Source organism: Talpa europaea, assembly GCF_964194135.1.
Source record: "Talpa europaea genome assembly, chromosome: 7".
Classification (NCBI taxonomy): Eukaryota; Metazoa; Chordata; class Mammalia; order Eulipotyphla; family Talpidae; genus Talpa; species Talpa europaea.
In genome coordinates this window covers 32,550,845-32,572,227 of record NC_140074.1, presented here as the reverse complement: position 1 = coordinate 32,572,227, position 21,383 = coordinate 32,550,845, and the positions used below count along the sequence as shown (strand labels likewise).

At 37.3% G+C, this 21,383-nt stretch overlaps 1 protein-coding gene across 3 annotated transcripts; it reads right to left on the bottom strand.

Annotated features, from left to right (window-relative positions):
• Positions 1–879: 879 nt before the first annotated feature.
• On the bottom strand, positions 880–4,213 carry RANBP6 (RAN binding protein 6; the record flags this gene model as incomplete). 3 transcript variants are annotated; one of them, XM_084237622.1, is made up of 2 exons in its annotated part: positions 4,003–4,213; positions 880–2,946 (listed from the first exon to the last, which is right to left on the bottom strand). In XM_084237622.1, the coding sequence occupies exons 1-2, from the start codon at positions 4,195–4,197 to the stop codon at positions 880–882; spliced, it is 2,262 nt and encodes a 753-aa protein (XP_084093748.1). In that variant the 5' UTR covers positions 4,198–4,213. The 3 variants fall into 3 exon arrangements, with proteins under 3 accessions (XP_084093748.1, XP_084093747.1, XP_084093749.1); XM_084237623.1 differs by having other exon boundaries at positions 2,876–2,946; positions 4,062–4,213; XM_084237621.1 differs by having other exon boundaries at positions 880–4,213.
• Between the last annotated feature and the right edge of the window lie 17,170 nt (positions 4,214–21,383).

The window sequence follows — 21,383 nt, the reverse complement described above, 5'->3', positions numbered from 1 at the left end:
GAAGAACATCTTCAAAACAGAAATTTATATAAGTTGCATTTCTCTTCTTGTTGAGCTTTGCTGGGGGAAAATGGCAAACACACGCAATGCAATGTTCTGCTCAAATAGATAACACTGACTGACTCCCACAAATGATTAATTACTATTTGAACATTTTGTTACAATATGTTACATGCTACCAATGTTAGATGTACCAGGGAATCTTTTTCAGTAACTATGGTTCTTAGGGTCCTGAATAAATTAGAGATCAGTATGGCTAAGGAGATTTAAAAGTTCTCATTAACTCTCCAGTGGAACAAGACTATGGATATGTCTCATCCAGTTCTCAGGAGGACATTATGAAAATGTTCATATACATTAGCGAGAAAACTCCCCCAATTCACAACAATATCTCAAAACTTCCAATTTCAGCATCCTCCCATTGCCATTAAAACAAAGAATATTAAGGAGGAATAAGCCTGTCATTATATTCTTCACTCACAATACCAAAGATACTTGTCTGGAAAGTTCTACAATTCTATTTCTGTGAGTTCTGAGCATCTCATGAAAGGCAACGGGACATCTTGACACCAAGTATATTGCTTGTCCAGCATCAATAATTTAGACAAATTGCAACAGTTCATACACTTCACATCAACTAGGGGAAAGGTGTCAAACAGTCTAAGGAGACAGAAGCACAGGTTACCACTAAGATCTGTGTTTAACAGATAAAGCATGCAAGGTAAATGGAAGGATATAACACTAATACTGGAGAAACATAGGGAAGGGATGTAACTGCTCAGTAGGGAGAGAATAATTCTCTCAATTATAGTGGAATCCACTCACAACACTTATTTGGAGTTACTGTTATAGTAGATATTCAAGTGGTATTAAAGTGCTTCAAGCAAAATTCAGCAATTCCTGTAAGGCTTCCTGTTGCTCATCATCAAGTTGGGATACGCATTCCAACCATAATTCTTCAGAAGTCTGTACCTGACGCACAACATTAGCTAGGCGTTTGGCACAAGGATCTTCATAGTTAATAGTCTCATTAATTTTTCCTTCTGCGATTATACTGATTATTTTGGGAAGATTGGAATTATTTGGACCAAGTACAACTGGGTGGTTACTTTCAATTAAGTCACAGAGAAAACTCAAAGTCTGAATAGCTTCCTCTTTATCCTCATGCAGTGGAAGCCATGACAACCAATGTGGAAGAACTTCATCTACATTTACACAGTTAGGCTTAAACTTCAAAATCTTCCCTATTGCTGAGATACAGTTCTCTGTAGCAATGACATTTTTTTTGGTTTTGGAATTTGCACATTTAATAACTTTTACCAGCAGTGGAACGGCTTCTGAACATAAAGAACGATAATCATCACCACCAAACTGTGCCATAACACCCAGGCCATAAGCAGCAGCTTGCCTGACTTCAGGGTTGTTATCTCGCATATTTAGTAGCATTGGCCACCGAAAATATTCTACATACTTAAATGAAGTTGGACTGCAGTGTTCTATGATATCATCAAATATGCACAGTCCCCACTGTCTGTCTGGCCATGGCCTACTAGAACAAATTAGATTTACAATTAATGGAAGCAGCTGTTCAAACCATGGTAAAATCTTTTCCTTATACGTACTAAATAATGAGTGCAAAATATCTGATACTTTGGTCAGAATATAAACATCACATTCATCCTCATCTTGCAAAGACATCTCAACCTGTTGGTCATAGTTTTCTTCCTGTCTTTTAACTTGTCTCAATTCTTGGTTTTTAAAGTGTCCTTCAAGTTTTGCTTTCAATATTTCTCCCAGTTCCTCCAAGTGTTCATCATTAAGGCATCCATCTCCCATTACTTCAATGGACTTTGCAAAAGAATTCATTATTTCTGAGAGTACATCTGTATCAGGTTCAGTCCCAATAGCCTTGATTAGGGGATCACATATAAATTGCCACATCTGTGCAAGATATTCTGGGCCACGAATTTTTGCACATTCCAAGAGAAAAGGCATAGACTCTGCTGCTGCCACTCGAACATTGTCATGGAAATAAAATTTCAGTAAAGGAACCATCAGTTTTACAACTTGTTCAGTATACTCCACAAATCCTTCCCTTAACTCCTTTGCATAGTAAACCAACATCTGGCAAGCAGTTGCTTTCGCTTCAAGTCCTGAAGTTTTAATTCCAAAACTTTGCTGGTCTCCAAGATTTACAAATTGCCAGCCATCATCATCACTCATATTCTCCACATCTTGTGTGTCTAAGAGAGCAACATCAGGCTTAGCTGAAGCAGTTTTAATAAGAGGCTCAATAACCAATGGAAGATACTGTTGAAAATCATTTCCAAGAATTTTACACATTCTAGCCCATGCTGAAACCATGTATGAAGTCTGAGGATCATCATCTTCCATATTATTTAAGTCTGATTGTGTCTTCAACAATAGCTGCATCACATTTGATGCATCCTGCATAAATTTTTCCTTTCCAACAGCAAGACCAACATGACTAATGCACTCAATAGTTTTTCCTTTCAGAAGCTTGAGCTCCTTCTGAATAGCAAGCTCAACAATATGCTTTAGTGAGGGCATAAATATATCATAATATGGAACAAATTTTTCTTCTATTGTATCTGCAACTGAGGCAATGGTTGTCACAAGCTGTTCCAAGGCCAACTTAGTTCCATTCCGAATCAATTCTTGAAGTTTAATCACCAAGATGGAATGCAGATTTTTCACCATACCATCCAAATATAGAACAAGCAATGATTTGGGGCAGTCTTCAATAAAAATAACAAGTGCAGAAGCTGCATGAGATTGCACACGCTGATTACCTTGATTTTCCATGGTACGCAACAGAGCTGCAATCACTGTTTCATGGAATTTCTTTTGGAAATTAGGTGCAAAATCTGTAGCCATCTGTCCAAGTGTAGTACAGGCTGCAGCCCTCACCCTTGGATGGGGATCCTGAAGAAAAAGCAAAACAGAGTTAACCGTTTCATCAAGAATCGATTCCATTTGCTGATGACATCCTTCTCCAATGGCAGATAAGGCCATTAATCCGGCATGTCGACATTTCCAGTCAGGGCTTTGAAGCATCTGCATGATATGCTCCTTAGTCATGGGTAAAACAAGTTTTCCACCAAGCCCACAAGCCAGTCGGTCTAGGGCACTCTCAGCAGCAACTGCATTGCTGTCAAAATCATCTTCTTCCATTTCATCAGCATTTACCCAGTCCTCATCATCTTGTAGATCAACCATCATTGCTAATATATGAGGAACTGCTTGTGCAATAATATTTGTATGCTTTTTCAACATTGGAGTTGCAGTTTCCGACAGGGTCACTATTACTTCAAGGGCCAGCTGGCGTTGCAGATTACTAAGTCTAGAGTCTCCACATAATCTCAGACTCAACTGCAGAGTATCTTCTAAATGAGGACCCAAATATTTAGGTACCGTATCAGCAATCTCAACAAGGGATTCTAGCACTGAATCATCATCCTGGTAGCATGAGTCATTCACAGCCTGTAAGATTCCAGGAAGCAAGTCTGCAAAGTCTTTGAAAAGAGCAATATTATTCTCATTAGCAAGTACAAATGCAGCTGCAGCTCTAGCGGATAATGTCCTGATGGCTGGATGCTCTTGATCTTGAATACACTGGTCCAACAACCGCTTGATGATATCCAAATCATGTCGCTCTTGGTTCCCAAAAATCCCAGGAAAGTGCCAGAAAACGTGAAGTGCAACTTCCCAAAGAACCACATTCTTAGAGTAGATTGCATCAATAAGGAACTTCAGACCTTCGGGCCAGTGGTTAGTGCCATCCTCATCTATCAAATTTCTGGCCAGCACTGCAAAAATATCACATAGTTTTTTCCTCATGCTAGCATGTGTTTCTAACTTAACAGCCAGTATCAGTTCAATCTTGACGTCCCTCTGAACATCAGAAGGTAGATTTGGATAGACTTCCTCAAACCCAGAGGACAAAAGCCGTCGTAGCAGTGCGGCAGCCATTTGTCTCACCTCATAACCTGCTCTTCTATTTCTGACAGCATCTAACAGGAATGTAGTCTTACACAGACCTGGGATATTTTCATAGATTTCCTCTGCTTGCCTCCGCACCATACAGCTTGGATTGATCAGGTTCTTCAGAAGCTGGTAAAACTCTTGCTTTCCCGACACGGTCGCCGGCACCCCTGCAGCCCCGGTCGCCGCCATAGCGCTCTGTCAAAGCAACCGCGACTGGGGCGGAGGGAGGGGGTTTGCGGCTCAAAGCAGTGACGTAAGCTAGGCGCCGCAGATGTGGGCGGGGCCGCTTCGACCCCGCTGCCTGGGCGCTGGGGATGCGCTCTGGGAGGTGGAGAGGCTGAGCCAGGTGGCTTGGGTAGGTGAGAGCACAGTGGCGATGAGGAACCCTCCGTTTCCAATCAGATAAAAATACTCCTGCGGAGGTGAACAAAAGAAAATTATGCTATCGATTGTGTTACACTGAGGTTATGGTGATTTCCCCCCTCTATGTCTGAACTATCTCTGTTATCCTGATAATTTTTAAAAGCAAAAACTGCATCTTGAAAACATACTAAGTGAAAGAAGCTGATGACAAAGGCCACTATCGTATGATTCTACTTATATGAGGGGTTTTGAATAGGCAAATTATGCTTAAAGGTTAGTGGTTGGCAGAATAGGGGACGGGAAGAATGGAAAATGCTTTTAGATGGTTTCTTTTGGGTGATGAAAATGTTCTAAAATCGATTGTGGTAATGGTTGCACAAATGTGATTAATTTAAAAATCATTGAATTGTACAGTTTAGATGGGTGAATTGTATGGCATATGACTAATACTTCAATAAAGGTACTTATCACATAATAAGTGCAATACATGAATAAAGACCATTCCCACCCCTACCCCTCCGCCACACCTAATGTAGTAGATCAGTGATGCTCAAACTCTGGTATGTGTCAGAATCACCTGGCCTATGGATTATGATAAAGAAGGGTATGGAGGGGGATTTCAGTAAAGGATGGTGAAAAGTGACCTAGGCTAAAAATCAGAAGACTTGAATCATGGTTTCCTCCCTAATTTTGTATCAGTGGTCAAGTCACTCAAGGTTATGCTTGCATTTTGCCTAAATTGTGTAATGTTTCTACAGTTCTCCTTTTGGTAGAGAGCTACTGAAATCATTCCAAGAAACAAATGCCCCAGAGGCTAAATATTGTTTCTTCAATTCAGGCAGATGTCAATCAAAAACAATTCCTCTAAGAATGGATCCTACGTTTGTATTAGCACTTTCACACTCTGTCATTGTGACCCTTTACACAGGCTTGCAAGGTCAGTGGGATAGGTAAAATACTAATTTTAGGTAAGAAATGGAAATTGTGAAAAATTAAGGGATTTGTCTAAGAACATAGGGCTGAATCTCAAATCTGTCTCTTCTGAAAGCTACACCAATGCTCTTTTCCCATCCCACTTTCTCAAAAGTGTTCTTGGTTTTGCAATGTGAGCAGAGGCCTTTACTTATCACAAAGTTTGTCTTAAATTTTTCAAGTGGGCTTAATTTTGATTTTGTAAAATACTGCTGCACATACTTGCAAAGATATAAAACCACAGTTTCAGCATTAATCAGATGATTCTCACAACTTACACTATAATATACAATAATATGCTCATTTGGAAAGAAACCCTGTTCTCTAAATTTTTTTTCATTCTGTGAACTGAAAACCAATTGCGTCAGAATCGCTGGAGATGCTTACTTTTAAATAAAAATATAAGGGCCCAAGCTATGAACTACTGAATCATCATTTCTGAGGAATGAAACCCAAGAATGTGTGATTTTAAAAAAATATACTGGGTTTTCATATGAGTACCCAAATTTGAGAACTTTTGATAAACTCAATGTTGGTTCTAATTCCAAGATTTTTTTTCTCTTAAAGATTTATTTATTTATGCATACAAGAGCTGGGATATAGGCTAGAGGGGTGGGGGTGGGGGTGGTGGTGAGAGGATTTACCAGAGGTCATGTAGGGAGCAGATCAGGTGGATTGGCTGAAATACACTGCTGAGGGGAGCTGTGGGAGAGACAGGAGAGGTCTGCCGTACCATATGGGTAGGTCCCTGGCCCTGGAGAGAATGTGTGCTGCAGTGGCTGCGGATTGCTTCCTAGTGCAATCACCAGGGAGGCCCTAATTCCAAGATCTTGACTACAGTACTGCATCTTGCTCCAGACTCACTGGTTTTCTTAGTGTTCCTTGAGAAATTCTAACAACAGTAGCTTTGTATTTGCTGTTTCATGATATGTTAATAATTATGTATGTGGAGAAGTCTCCTCTTGACACTGTATCAATTAGCATATTAGAACTTATTAAAAACTACAATGAGATACCATCACAAACCCACCACAAAGATTCAGATTAAAAAGTCTGACAATACCAAGCGTTGGTGAAAATGTGGAACAACAGAGAACTCAGTTATGTTTTTGGTGGTAGTTTAAGTTAATTGGTACAGCCACTTTTTTTTAATGTTTGGAAAATGCTGATTTAAGATTATGCAATTACTCATTTTTCTAAGTAGTGCACTTTGTTCAAATTCAGAGATCCTTAGAACCTGGTGTAATGAGAATTCTGGCAGTATTTCAGAATTGCTAGAACACTGGGAATGGGACCTTCATGAAATTGGAGGTGACAAAGAATGCAGGAAGAAGGAAAGCAGAAAGTTTAATAGAAATCAGATCATGAGGGGGTCTTATAGTCTATGTTAAGAAATTCGATTTTTTTCTAAATGTAATGAATAAGGCTGTTTAAGCTTTTTAATCCAGGTCTATGAAATCATCAATTTTTAGCAAGATTACTTTGATAAGAGTGTGGAAAACAAAGTATGAAGACTAGAGGCATTTAGGAGATCAAAAGCCTTGTTTAGTTAAGCTGAAAGTACAAGCCATAGGAGTAGTAAAGGAAAAGAAAAAAGAGTAAGGATTGGAGAGATTTTGATAAGTGGAATCAATAGTATTCAGAGGGGAAGGCAAAACCTAGGAAATTTTCCCAAGTTTTGGCCTGGGCATCTGATTGGAGGTGTTTAAACTTATCTTTTTTTCCCTTTTAAATCTTATATGAATAAAGAACAGGAGAAAAATACTGCTAATTCTTTCTAAGGAAAGAGAAGTTAAGTCCTAGAATCCATATTTTCTCTAGTTGTTCTTACATGGCATATTGATGATCATTGTTTCAATAGTAGGAGCCAGATTGAATATATTTTAGGAAAATTATTTATGATCTTATATTATAGAAAAACATTCATTGACTTTGAAATCTAAAGTTAATGTTAATTCTCTTTTATTTACTTTTCTTATTATTTTCCTTTTTTTTTTTTTTACCCCAAAGGAGTGTAACTAATACCCAACATTTCAAGACTGAACTTGCAGATTTAGTTAGAGTTGAAAAACTTTATTAAATTTTGTAATTAAAGCTGGCTTTTAAATTGCACTGTTGAGGGATTATTTAAGAATGTTTCCAAAGGAGGCTCAATACCAGACAATCCAAATGGTTATTAGCAGCTTACTAAGTGGGGAAAGTGTAAAATAAGTGGCAAATCTCTTCCAAGATCTGAGGATTTAGAGTCAAATGAGGATAGAATTAAATTGAACATAATTGACATTTTCATAAGAATACTCCAGAATGAATAAAAATACAGAAAACAAATATAGGCTTCCTCTGGCCTAAAGTGGGACAATGTGGATATCAAAAATAATAATGCCTGAAATGGAATAAAATAAATATATAAGCAAAAATGGTAAGATTCTAATATAAACAAAAGCACTAGCTCATTAGTCATCTTTGGAGGTTGCTAGGTAACCAACTCCAAAAATTAATAGAGAAATAATTAAGATTTTTCCTTCTTTTCCTATATGAACTGTATTTCAGGATAGCCAAATAGCTGATAAAGATACCTTAAAAAAATAAAACTCCAGCTAGTAAGTGCACTAAGTATGCAGAAATCAGACACTGTTAATGGGAATATAGACTGGTCCAATCTATGAAAACAGTATGGAGGTTCCTCAAAATATTAAAAATAGATATAACAATATGATCCAGCAATTCTATTCCTAGATATCTATCCAAAGAATACAAAATCACTAATTGGAGGGATATATGCATGCCTATGTTCATTGCAGCATTATTTACAATATAAGTTATGGAAACAACCTAAATGCCCATTGACAGAATAGTGGATTAAGAAGATGTGGTATATAAACACAATGGAATACTGCTAAGCTTTAAAAAAAAAAAGATGAACCATTGCCATTTGTGACAACATGGATGAAACTGGAGGGAATTATCTTAAGTGAAATGAGTCAGAAGGAGAAAGACAAAAACAGATGATTTTACTCATATGTGAAACATAGAGGAAACAAACAAACAAACAAAAATACCTATAGAGGAAATGACAAAGCTAAACCAAAATATACCCTAGAAATATGACTGCAGAATTGAGGTTACTAGAGGGGAAGGAAGAGTAGGAGTGGAAACAAAAGTGAGGGGCCCCATGGTTTAGGGTAAATTACTGTGGGTACTTAAATGGTGGGAGCGGGATGGTAAATTACATTTGAGATGTGAACCTATTCCCTTAATTCATATGCAGTGTTGTAAACCAATGTTACCTAAATAAAGGAAAAAATTAAGTAACCAAAAAATAATCCAACTATGGTTTAAAAAATTTATTAGGGGCCTCCCAGGTGGCATAGGGGTTAAGTCTCAGCACTGTCACTGAGGGCCTGAGTTCAATCCCTAGCCAGGGAGCTAATCCACATATGATGCAGCAGACCTCTCCTGTTTTGCCTCCTCTCCCCTCAGCAGTGTATGTCAGTAGATCCACCTGTTCTGCCTCCCACTCTGTCTCCAGTGAATCCTCTTACCACCTGTACTTCTGGCCTGTATCCCAGCTCTTGAATGCATGAATAAATAAAAATAAATATCTAAAAATAATTCAAAAAATTTTATTAGCTGTGGCTTTAAGAAAAAAAAAGACAAAGCAGATATATTAAACTCTCATAAAGATAAAACACTCAGGGCCTCCCTGTGGTGCAAGGGGTTAAGACACAACCTAAGAAGCTGTCCACAGTTGCTGCAGCACGAGTTCGATCCCCAGTCAGGGAGCAACCCACATGGTGCTGCAGACCTCTCCTGACTCACCTGCTGCTCCCCTCAGCAGTTTATTTTAGTCAATCTGCCGATCTGCCTGTTCTGCTCCCCATTCTGTCTCTGGGGAATCCTCTCACCCCCCCTGTATTTCACCTCTGGCCAGTACCCCAGCTCTTGTATGCACAAATAAATAAATCTTTAAAAAAAAGATAAAACATTAGAAAAGTATCTCTTATACTATCACTAATAAAAATTTTAAGAATATATAAATGAAAAATATATGATTGGTGGCAAATTGAATAAGCAAGACTCCTTTCATGATAAAGGAAATGGAATTGAGGATTGTAGGTCAAGAATCAAAATAAAACTATCCATACTATACTGATAGTGGAAAGGACTTAAGAGGTAGACACAAATTTAATTTGAACTTAAGAGGTGTGAGACTTTCAGCAAGATACTAAACCTCTTCCAGCCATACTTTGTTTATTTTATGTGGAAATAATACAATTAGTTTATCAATTGCATTTTAAAGTATATTGAGTATTTATTAGATGTCAAATATTGTGACATGTGCTTTGTGGAATACTAAGATGACACCGGGCAAAAAGAAAAAGGAAAAAATAAAACACTGGGCCCTCCCTTTAGAAGTTGTTAGTCTAGTGGGGGAGACAGAATAATTAAAAGCATGGTAGAGATACAGCAAAGTACAGAGGGAGCCAAAGAAATAAAGTATTCCGACTTAGGGACACACAGGGTAATGAAATAGAAGGAGTAAAACTTGAAGGGTGGTAGAATTTGTACTTCTGGAGAAGAATAATAATTTCAGGTAAAAGGAACAACTGGAGTGGAGACCTGAAGTCAGAAAAATATTCTTAATGTTTTATTCAAGGAATAACTTCTCTATTGTAACCAAAGTGGAAGTGTGGGGGGTGTGGAGGGGTATTGTGTGGGGCAGTTAGTTAGACGGGTTTACTGGGACCTGATAGTTGACAATATTAAGTCATATGGTCCTTAGTTGTAGCCAAATGTGCAAAATACACTTGTACAGGGCCCTACTGAACTATGCACATGCATCAGCAAAGTTTCACCAGTGGTCTTGATGTTGAAGTTAACAACCACTAACTGATAAGATGATTTGGGAGGCAGTGTGAGAAGTAAGGTGACTAGGAGAAGGCAGAGGCTTGAGGCAAATATCCAGGTAGGAGACTTGTAAAACCTGAGGAGGGTTAGGGAAAAAGAGAAGGGAAATGGAGTTCAAATTAGTGAGGAGAGTTAGGCAAAACTCTTATCCACTAAGTGTTGAGGATGACACAGAAACCATAAGCTAGAATCTAGCTTCAGCAATTTTCCCCTCTGCCTTCCTGGTTGTTTGCATTTCTCTATCCTTGATTGGTGCCAGGGAATATAGTTTCTAATAGATTTGGGGTGGCAGTTTAACATAATAATTTGGAAGACTCAACCTAGAGCCAAAGGACTTACCTATTGCATAACCTGGGTTAAGTCCTTAAACTCTCTTCCCCATCTGAAAAATGGGGATAAAAGGAATAAACTTATTGAGAGAATTGAATATGAAAACATTTAAAAGTACTTAGCTGGACATTTTAAGTTGAGTACCTGGCTGTGACTGTCAAAATAGGTTATGTTATGCTACAGTAATAAATAATTCCCAACTATCTGTGGTTTAAAACATTTATTTATCAATCATGCTACATGTTCGCTGTAGATCAGCTGGGAAACTGCCTACTGTAGTTCCTCAGAGACGAGGCAGACAGAGTAGCTATTCTCTAGAATGTTGTCTTTCCTCTGTGAAAGGGAAAGAGAATTCTGAAGGGTTTTACACTGACACCTAAATGTTTGACCCAGAAGAGATACACATCACTCCTCAGGATAATAACTCACTGTCCAGCACCAATCATACGGCTTCCACCACAATGGGGCTGGAAAGTGCAACCCTACTATGCGCCTAGGTGACAGGAGAGCCTGATAACACTGGTAAAACTTTATATGTGTTTCTTATAACCTAAGATGTGAAGTGTTAATTTTCTTCCTTCCAGCACTCTATCCTCTTCCTTGAGCCTTGGTATACAGTCCAATCCTCACAGTGCCCTCTAGTGGCACTTACAGTTATTTCATTAGCTCTTATGGGAAATTTAGTTGTATAATAGTATTAATGTTCAAATTTGTACCAATTTGTAGGTCCTATAAAAGTATTTAGGATAAGCCTTTATGCTCCAAAACCACCTCTTCAGAAGTAACCTGTTAAATCAATCCTTGATTCTTAACAAGAGAATCCAAATTTCAAGTTTTTAAAGTAATTAATAATCCCCAACTACCTGTGGGGACCTGGGTATAAAACCTGACTTTCACTGTTTTTTAGACTTTTTTTACTCCATAGAAACTCCCCTTTTGTCTCTAAATACTCTCTTTCTCATATATAGCACACACATGTAGTGTGTATGTATATATATATATATATATATATACACACACACTATATATGTATTTGTTTATATATATAATGCATGGATACTAAGCCAAAACTATTATGTAAGTCCTGAAGGCCTATCTGCAAACTCAACTAGAATAAGACCCTTAGTTATAAGAACAGAGAGGAGTTGCTTCTGAAATAACCCTAATTTCATGTTCCAAGTTCCTAATATAGCTTCTTAACTGGAGTTCATGGACACCTACCTACAACCATTTCCATATTAGTTTCCTTTGTATTGTATTTTATTTGTATTGTATTGTATTTTCCTATGTATTGTATTTTAATCTGAGAAGGGGCCCAAAACTTCACCAGATTGCTAGAGTTACTCCATATGTTGAGAACATCATAAAAAGCTTAACTTGCTGGGGTGAGGAAACATTTTAATTTACCACAGGGTGGTGCTATTGCTCTGTGAGTAAATAACAGTAAAGTCTGTTCATTGGATAAGAATACAAATATGCCAGAAAGAAAAAGAAAAATACCGGATGGTCTCACTCATAGCAGGAATCTAGAAAACTTAAATAAGGGACCAGGAAAAAGAATAACTATAAGAAAGTAAAAATCAAAATCAACAAACAACTATGAACCAGAGACACTCTATTGGGGGTGGGGGGCGGGGAGGGGAGGGATTGGGGTCAAAATAAGGGGGTTGCAATTGTATGGGGAATATAAAAATAAAATTTATATTAAAAAAAGAATACAAATTACCTCAAGAGAAGCTTGAGTAACAAAGAGGTAATGTAATACAATAGTCTTAATTTTAAGAGATAGTTATAAATTCCTAGCAGATAAAGGCAAATCCCTTTACTAAGGGATGTGTTCTAGTACATAAAATTCTACTACATAAAATGTGTTCTACTACATAAAATGAGATTGGTAAAGGGTTTTTCTATTTTATAGTGCATAACAAAAAAATACAAGGTTTAGAGGACCTGTTAGCAAACATACACACATGCACGCATACACACACTCACACACACAACATTACAGATTTTCTTCAATATTCATATGGCTCACTATAGTATCATTTTTCTTGCCCATGATTTCAGGGCCTTATTTTTGCCTGTTAATGACATTCTGGATTTTGCATCATATGATACTTAACATGCACTTAATTCCAACTTGATTCAATCATTTGTTGCATACACATAAGTTCAAAAGTAGAAGATATAACTCTAGAACAGAAACTGAAAATCTATTTTTAATGTTTTTCATCATTGTTCATTTTTAAACAATATTTGCTTCCTCCCACCCCTCAGGTATAGTCCCCATAGAATTTCCTTCACCATGCACCCATGCACCATCACCTCAGTACCCTGTGCTGCTCCCTCTCTCCTCACCTGCAGTACTGATCCCGCTCCCTCCTCCTCACCTGCAGTACTGCAGGATGTCTCTGATTTATAATTGTCCATTTTTGCTTTGTTGTGTTTTGTACTGTTATCATTTTTTTACACTGATGTCTTATTTGGTTCCCCTATATTTCTGCTATAAGTGAAACCATCCGATTTTTTCTTTTTCTTTCTGCCTTATTTCACTGAGCATAATTCCTTCTAGCTCCATCCATGTTGCTGCAAATGGCATGAATTTATCTTTTTTGATTGATGAATAATATTCCATTGTGTATAGCTACCACATCTTCTTGATCCAGTCATCTGTTTTGGGACATTTGGGTTGTTTACAGGTTTTACCTATTGTAAATAGTGCTGTAATAAACATAAGGGTACAGGTGTTCTTTTGAATCAATGTTTTTGTGTCCTTTGGGTAGATCCCTAGTAGTGGAATTGCTGGGTCATATGGTCGCTCCATTTTCAGTAGACTGAGGAACCTCCAGACAGCTTTCCCTAGTGGTTGGACCAGTTTTCACTCCCACCAGCAATGTAGGAGAGCTCCTTTTTCATCACATCCTTGCCAACATTTGTTGTTGCTTTTTTTTTTTGATACAATTTATTAATAGTAATGTAATGCATTTAAACCAAAAATACCTGTAATCCAATTACCAATGCAATCAATGTACATGTTTATGGGGTGGGGTAACATCTTGATTACCAATTTAAATTGTCGCATTAGTAAACTGATTTTTTTGCTTTGTACCCTGTCCACCATTAAGATTCGGTGATGTTAGAGTTTGGAAGAAGGAGGATATGATTTAGAAGAAGTGGAAAGTCTGAATGTTGCCCCTTCTGATCTCTTTTAGTCAGGATTCTCCTGGGAAAGTGAACACTAGAATAGATTATAGATATAGATCTAGAGGGGTAGATATAAATATGGATATAAGGAGATTTATTATTAGAATTAGCTCATAAGATTATGAAGGCTAAGGGCCTCCCCTGGTGGTGCAGCGGTTGAGCGCTGGGCTGCGAGGCTGCCCGCAGCCTCTGCAGGGCCAGTTCGTTCCCCAGCCGCAGGCGAGCGTCCCACAAAAAAAAAAAAAAAAGAAGATTATGAAGGCTAAGAAGTCCCACAGTCTTCCATTTGCAAGTTGGAGAACCAGTAACATGAGTAGTGTAATATAGTTAAAGTCTGAAGGCTTGAGAACCAGGGAGGCAATTGGTAAGTTCTACTATAACTCCAAAGGTCTAAGAACCAGAAACACTGATGTTCAAGAGCAAGAAAAGATGGATGTCACAGCCCAAACAAAGAGAGCAAAATTAATCTTCTTCCAACTTTTCTTTTATTCAGACCTACAATGAATTAGATGAAGACCTCCCATGGCCATCAATTGTGGGCGAAGGGCATCTTTTTTACTTATTTTACCAATTCAAATGTTAATCTCATCCAGAAACATCCTATTTATATACCCAGAAACAATGTTTTATCAGCTATGTGGGCATCTTTTGGCCTAAGCAAGCTGACAGATACAATTAACCATCACATGGCTTCTGGGGATTGTGTAAAAGAAGGGAGGTGTTAAGGAAAGCTGAAAGGTGAGAATAAAAGGCCGTCTCTTTGTTCTTCCTCTCTGAGCTTTGGCCAGGACAAGACTACCCATGGCAGACAGCTCTGCTTCACTCTACATTTGGAGGTCCAAAAACGTTCCTATACCAGCCTGGGAGCATCCACAGCAAAGATCTTGTACAGACTTATTGAATAGAAGGTGAATCTGTATTTAGCTTTCCTAAACAACTTTTGTTTTCTAGGGGGTAAAGATGGAAGGTTCCTACTAGTCCCAGAAAGGGTACACAGGAGGTGGGCCTGCCATAGCATCTGCTATGGCCAATGACAGTTTGGGGGTAGGTATCACAGTTCAGGGCTGGAAGGGGAAAAGGACTCTTCAGCTAAGCTCCTCAACTTCATTAGTTGAGACCAAGGTAGAATGATCTAGGGAGCAGGGACATTATATTCTGTAGTACATTGGATTAATATCTCCAAATCTTGATCCTTCCCTGTATTTATGCCCTTTATCACCTAACTTTGCAATCCTTCTCCCTAAAGAGTGGGTTCTTAATCTCAACCTTATTAATATTTTGGACTGGATAATTCTTTGCTGTGGGGGTCTATCTTGTGCACTGTAGAATAGTTACCAGCATCCCTGGCCTCCACCTTTAAAATACCAGTATCATTTCCTGTTCCCTGCAGGTGTGACAATCAAAAATGCCTCTAGGCATTGCCAATATCCTACCCCAAGGTACTCCTTGTACCAGGATAGAATTGCACAATCTCCAGAGAGAACTGTAATAAATATTAGAGATGGAATTGTATCAATGCAAGGATTTACTCACATTTCTGAAGTCCAGCTTTGGATTACAGTGCTATCTTCTTCTTCTGCTCCTATTCCTCTGTGTTAGACTTCAGAGTATTCCTGGAAGAAATTTAAGAATAAGTTGGACTGAAATGAGGACTATCTGGTTTGCCATGATGGTCTAATTTAAATGACTTCTTGATTGTACTTTTCATTTCTCTCTACTTACTTTCTTCAGGTTCACCTTACTTTCATTTCAGTAGACAGACTCATCAGGCACAAGTACCCTTCTTTATCTCTTAGATATACTTCTATGTCTTCTGTGTTTCAAACTTCCACTCCTTACTTTTGGTCAGCTCTGAGCAATTTCATTAAACTACCCAAACACCAGCAATCACATTGGGCACTGCATAAAAATGAAGCACTCACTTCCACCAAACATTAAAAAAAAAATAGTCCTAAATTTTTGACTATTGACTTGGCTGCACTTTGGAATGGCACTGGCTACTTTTCTTTTTCAATTTCAATTTTTCTTAGCAGGTATGATTTTCCAATTTGACTGTATTGCTTTCAAACTGCATTGAATAAACACATTTTAAATAAATTTATCTTAGTTCTAAAATCTTTTCCTCCTAGTTCTGTCAATGACAAAGCTCCCAACCAGTTCACCCAGGATTTCATTAAATAGCGAATAATTAAAACAGTATGGTATTGGAACAAAAACAGACACACAGATCAATGGAATCGAATAGAAAACCCAGAAATAAACCTACATATTTATGGATAACTAATCTTTGACAAAGGAGCTAAGAATATGCAATGGAACAAGGGCAGTTTGTCTAATAAATGGAACAAGGACAGTTTGTGCTGGGAAAACAGGACTGCTACATGCAAAAGAATGAAGCTAGACTACTGCCTCACATTGTGCACAAAAACAACTCAAAATGGATAAAAGACCTGAATGTAAGACCTAAAACCATTAAATACATAGAAATAATATAAGCAAAATACCACACAACATACATCTTAGTAACATCTTTAAAAACACATCCCCCAGAGCAAAGAAAGTGAAGGAAAAAAATAAACAACTGGGATCACATCAAACTGAAAAGCTTCTGGACAGCAAAAGAGACATTAACCAAAACAAAGAGACACCCTACTGATTGGGAGAAAACTTTTGCACACAATACAACTGATAAGGGGCTGATCACAAAGATGTGCAAAGAGCTCACTCAACTCAACAAAACAAAGTAAATGATCCAGTCAAAAAAAGGGCAGAAGAACTAAGAAGACATTTCTCCAAAGAGGAAATGCAAATGGCCAACAGGTATATGAAAAAATGTTCAACATCCCTTATCAGAAAAATGCAAATCAAAACCACACTGAGATACTATGACACACCAGTGAGAATGGCACATATTTTTTTTTAAAGATTTATTGATTGATTGATTGATTGATACATACAAGCACTGGGTACAGTCAGAAGTGCAGGAGGGTGAAAGAATTCACCAGAGCCAGAGTGGGGAGCAGAGCAGGTGAAGTACACTGCTGAGGGGAGCAGCGGGCGGCAGGAGAGGTCTGCGCGCCATGCGGGACCCTCCTCCAGTGGCCGGGGAGAAGCCGGGGATCGAACCGGCGCTGCAGAGGCTGCGGGCAGCTTCGCAACCCAGCACTCAACCACTGTGCACCTGGGAGGCCCGAGAATGGCACATATTAAAAACACTAGCAACAACAAATGTTGGGGAGGATGTGGAGAAAAAGAAACTCTCCTGCACTGCTGGTGGGAGTGCAAAGTGGTGCAACCATTAGGGAAAGCTGTGTGAAGGTTCCTCAAACTACTAAAAATGGAGCTACCATATGACCCAGCAACGGTCATATGGAATCTATGTAAAGGACACAAAAACATTAATTCAGAAAGATACCTGTACCCCTATGTTTATTGCAACACTATTTACAATAGGTAAGTTATAGAAACAACCGAAATGCCCAAAAACAGATGATTGGATCAAGAAGATGTGGTATCTGTACACAGTTGAATACTATTCAACAATCAAAAAGATAAACTCGGGCCTCCCTAGTGGTGCAATGAGTTAAGCACTGCATTATGAGGCAATCCTCAGCCTCTGCAGCACAAGTTTGATCCCCGGCTGCCCAGGGAGCAACCCATATGGCGCAGCAGACCTTTCCTGACTTGCCCCGCTGCTCCCCTCCGCAGTATATTTCAGTACATCTGCCTGTTCTGCTCCCCACTCTGTCTCTGGTGAATCCAAGCTATCATTCAAATATTATCTTACTGTCTATCTTGAAGAGAGAAATATGAAAAATATCCTTATCAGAAATGAATAGTAAAACTGTATTTGTAGATGATATGATATTGTACATAGAGAAAACTTTAAGACTTTACCAAAAAAAAACCAAACAGTTAGATCTAGTAAATGAAGTCAGTAAAAATACAAAATAAATATACAAAATTCTTTTGCATTTATGTACACTAATGGTGAGCTATCAAAAGTGAAATTAATAAACATCCAATTTAAAATTTCATCAAGAAGAATAAAATTCTCAGGAATAAATTTAACCAATGAAGTGAGAGAACTGTACAGTGAAAATTATAAGATACCAATGAAAGAATTTGAAGAAGACAGTGTAAATGGAATGGTATTCCATGCTTATACTTTGGAAGAATGTCCATACTACCCAAGGCAATCTACTGATTCAGTAGAGTTGCTATTGAAATTCCAGTGAAATTTTTATTATAAGTGGAACAAATAATACTAAAATTTATATAGAACCACAACATATTGTAAATAGACAAAGCAATCTTGAGAAAGAAAAAACATGGAAGCATCACAATCCCTGGTTTAAAACTATATAACAAAGCTATAGTAATCAAAACAGTGTAGTTGGCATGTAAACAGAAATACAGTTCAATGGTATAGAACAGAGAACAGAATGGTCAATGAATTTATGACAAAGGACCCAAGAATATATAATGGGGACAGGATACTCTTTTAATAAATGGTGCCAGGAAAACTGAACAGGTACATGCAAAAGAAAAAAATCATGCCACCATACATAGAAATTAGCTCTAAATGAATTAAAGAATTGAATACAAAACCTAAAACCATAAAACTCCTAGAAGAAAATATTGGTAGTAAGCTCTTTGACACAGGTCTTAATGACAACTTTTTGAATTTGTCAACAAAAGAAAAGAGAACAAAAGCAAAAATAAACAAGTGAGACTACATCAAACTAAAAACTTTCTGCACAGCAAGGAAGCTAGCAACAAAATGAAAAGGAAACCTATAGACTACCTGACTTCTCACTTTCCAAGGGCCAGGGCTCACTCACATGGTAACTACAATATAGACTAGAAAAGGAAAATGCAACCTACAGAATGGGAGAAAAAAATATTTAAATATAACATTTTATAAAGGGTTAATATCTAAAACATACAAAGAACTCATATAAAGCAATAACAAAAACAAATAATATGTAAAAGGTGGGCAGAGGATCTGGATAGATATTTTCCCAAATAGATAGCCAACAGGTATATGAAAAGGTGCTCACATCACTTATCAGGGAAAGGCAAATCAAAACCACAATGAGATATCACCTCACACCTGCTGGAAAGGTCATTATCAAAAAAGACAAAAAATGACAAGTATTGCCAAGGATGTAGGAAAAAGGGACCCCTTGTACACTGTTAGTGGGAATGTAGACTGGTATAGTCACATTGGAAAACAGTATGGAATTTCCTCAAAAAATAAAAAATAGAACTACCACATCATCCAGCTGTTTCCACTTTCGGGTATTTTTTCAAAGAAAATAAAAGCACTAACTTGAAAAGATATATGCACCCCATGTTCACTTAGCATATATACAACAGATAAGATATGGGAACAAGTGAATATTCATCAATGGATGAATGAATAGAGAAAATGTCACACACACACACACACACACATGCTTTTCAGTTATAAAAAGGAGATCCTGTCATTTGTAAAATCTTCTGGCTTGGAATGGGCTGGTGGCGCTATCTGGGACTACTATACAATTATCCTGAATCTTGCTTTGGTACATCCAAGATCCCTCTGTGTCTCTGTTGTGTTGGATTCCCAGTTTCCTGGATCTTATGTCTTCCACTTTTTGGATATTTTCTCATTTGGTGAAGCACATTCTTCATAGCTTCCTGAAAAAGATTTATCTGGAGATAAACATTGATATTATGTATATCTAAAAAAAAAGCCTTGGTCCTAACATAACACTTCATTACTTGTATGACTAAGATGAAGATAACTTTCCCATAAAATTTGTAGGGCATTTCCCAGACATTCCATATTGAGTAATATTCTTAGGAAGTTAGGTCTATTTTTATTTCTGTCCTACTATGTGTTACTTTCTAACAAAATCTTTTAGCATTTTATGTTTATATTAAGTAAAAAAAAATCATTATGATATACTATTGAGTGGATTTTTTCCCCTTTGGTTTCTGTTGAATGCCAGGCAGGCAGCCTTTTCAGCTTAAAAACTCATATTCCTCTCTTCTGGAATATATTCTCACATGCCTTAATAATTTCCATCTGTTCTACCCAAAGGAAACAAAAACAGTGTTTCAAAAGAGCACCTGTACGCCTATGTTTATTGCAGCACTATTTACAATAGCTAAAACCTGGAAACAACCTAAATGACCAAAAATAGATAACTGGATCAAGAAGATGTGGTAGCTATACACAATGGAATATTATTCATCAATCAAAAAAGATAAACTCATGCCATTTGCAGCAACGTGGATGGAGCTAGAAGGAATTATGCTCAGTGAAATAAGCCAGAAGGAAAAAGAAAAATATCGGATGGTTTCACTTATAGCAGGAATATAGGGGAACTAAATAAGACATCAGTGTAAAAAAAATATAGTAACAGTACAAAACACAACAAAGCAAAAACAGACAATTATAAACCAGAGACATACTGCAGGGGAGGAGGAGGGAGAGGGGTGAGAGAGAGGGAAGGAGAAGCACAGGGGACTGTGGTAATAGTGCACAGGTGCCTTGGGGAAGGAAATTCTATGGGGACTCAATCTGAGGGGGTGGGAGGAAGCAAATATTGTATAAAAAATGTAAAAAATGATAAATGTTAAAATAAAAAAATAATTAAAAAAAATTTCCATCTATTATATTTTTCTGAGTTTGTAAATTTCCCATTAGGCAGACGTAAAGTCAATACACTATTTTCTTTATCTTTTTCCTCTGATTTATAAAATAAATTATCTGAGAATAATTTAGGTTTACAGAAAATTTCTGAAGATAGTATGGCGTCCCCACCCAGTTTTGATTGTTAATATCTTATTATTAGTATGGTACATTATTACAATGAACTAATATTGATACATTCAATCATCCTATTTTTACAGACTCTTGTTGATTTTACAGTGTCTCAGGTTTTCCTTCTTTTAGATGACACTGGTATCAAACAAGGAGTACTTCTCAGGTATTTTGTAGAATGTTCCTCAGTTGAGATTTGTCTGACTTTTTCCTTCATGTCCGACTGGGGTTATGGATTTTGGGGATGATCACATATGTAAAATGTCATCCTTAGTACATCATAACAAGAGTAGATGATATCAGCATAGTACTATCAATACCAATCTTGATCATCTGAATAAAGTAGTGTTTTTTAGGTTTCTCCATTGTTTGTTATATTTCTAAGTTCATTAATTTGATTTTTCAGTTGTGCTGTAACTCTTCAATTAGCTTTTATAAGTTCTCTTGTATCACTTTAACATGATTTTCTGAATTTTCTTCTATCATGTTTAGTTGCTTTATTAGTATAGAAATTTTGAACTTTTTCTGATAGGGAGATACAGTATCCCATGTCTTTGTGGTTCAATTCTGAAGAACTGTTCTCTCCTTGTGATGTCATATTTCACTGAGTTGTATTATTTTATCTATTAATATATTGCTACTTTAAATTTCTCTATTTTAAAAAAATCTACATCCTTCTAAAACTTTTTCATAAAATTGAAAACAAGGGAACATTTCTGAACATTAAAAGAGCCATACACCATGATCAAGTAGGATTTATGCCAGGGGTTCAAGTATGATT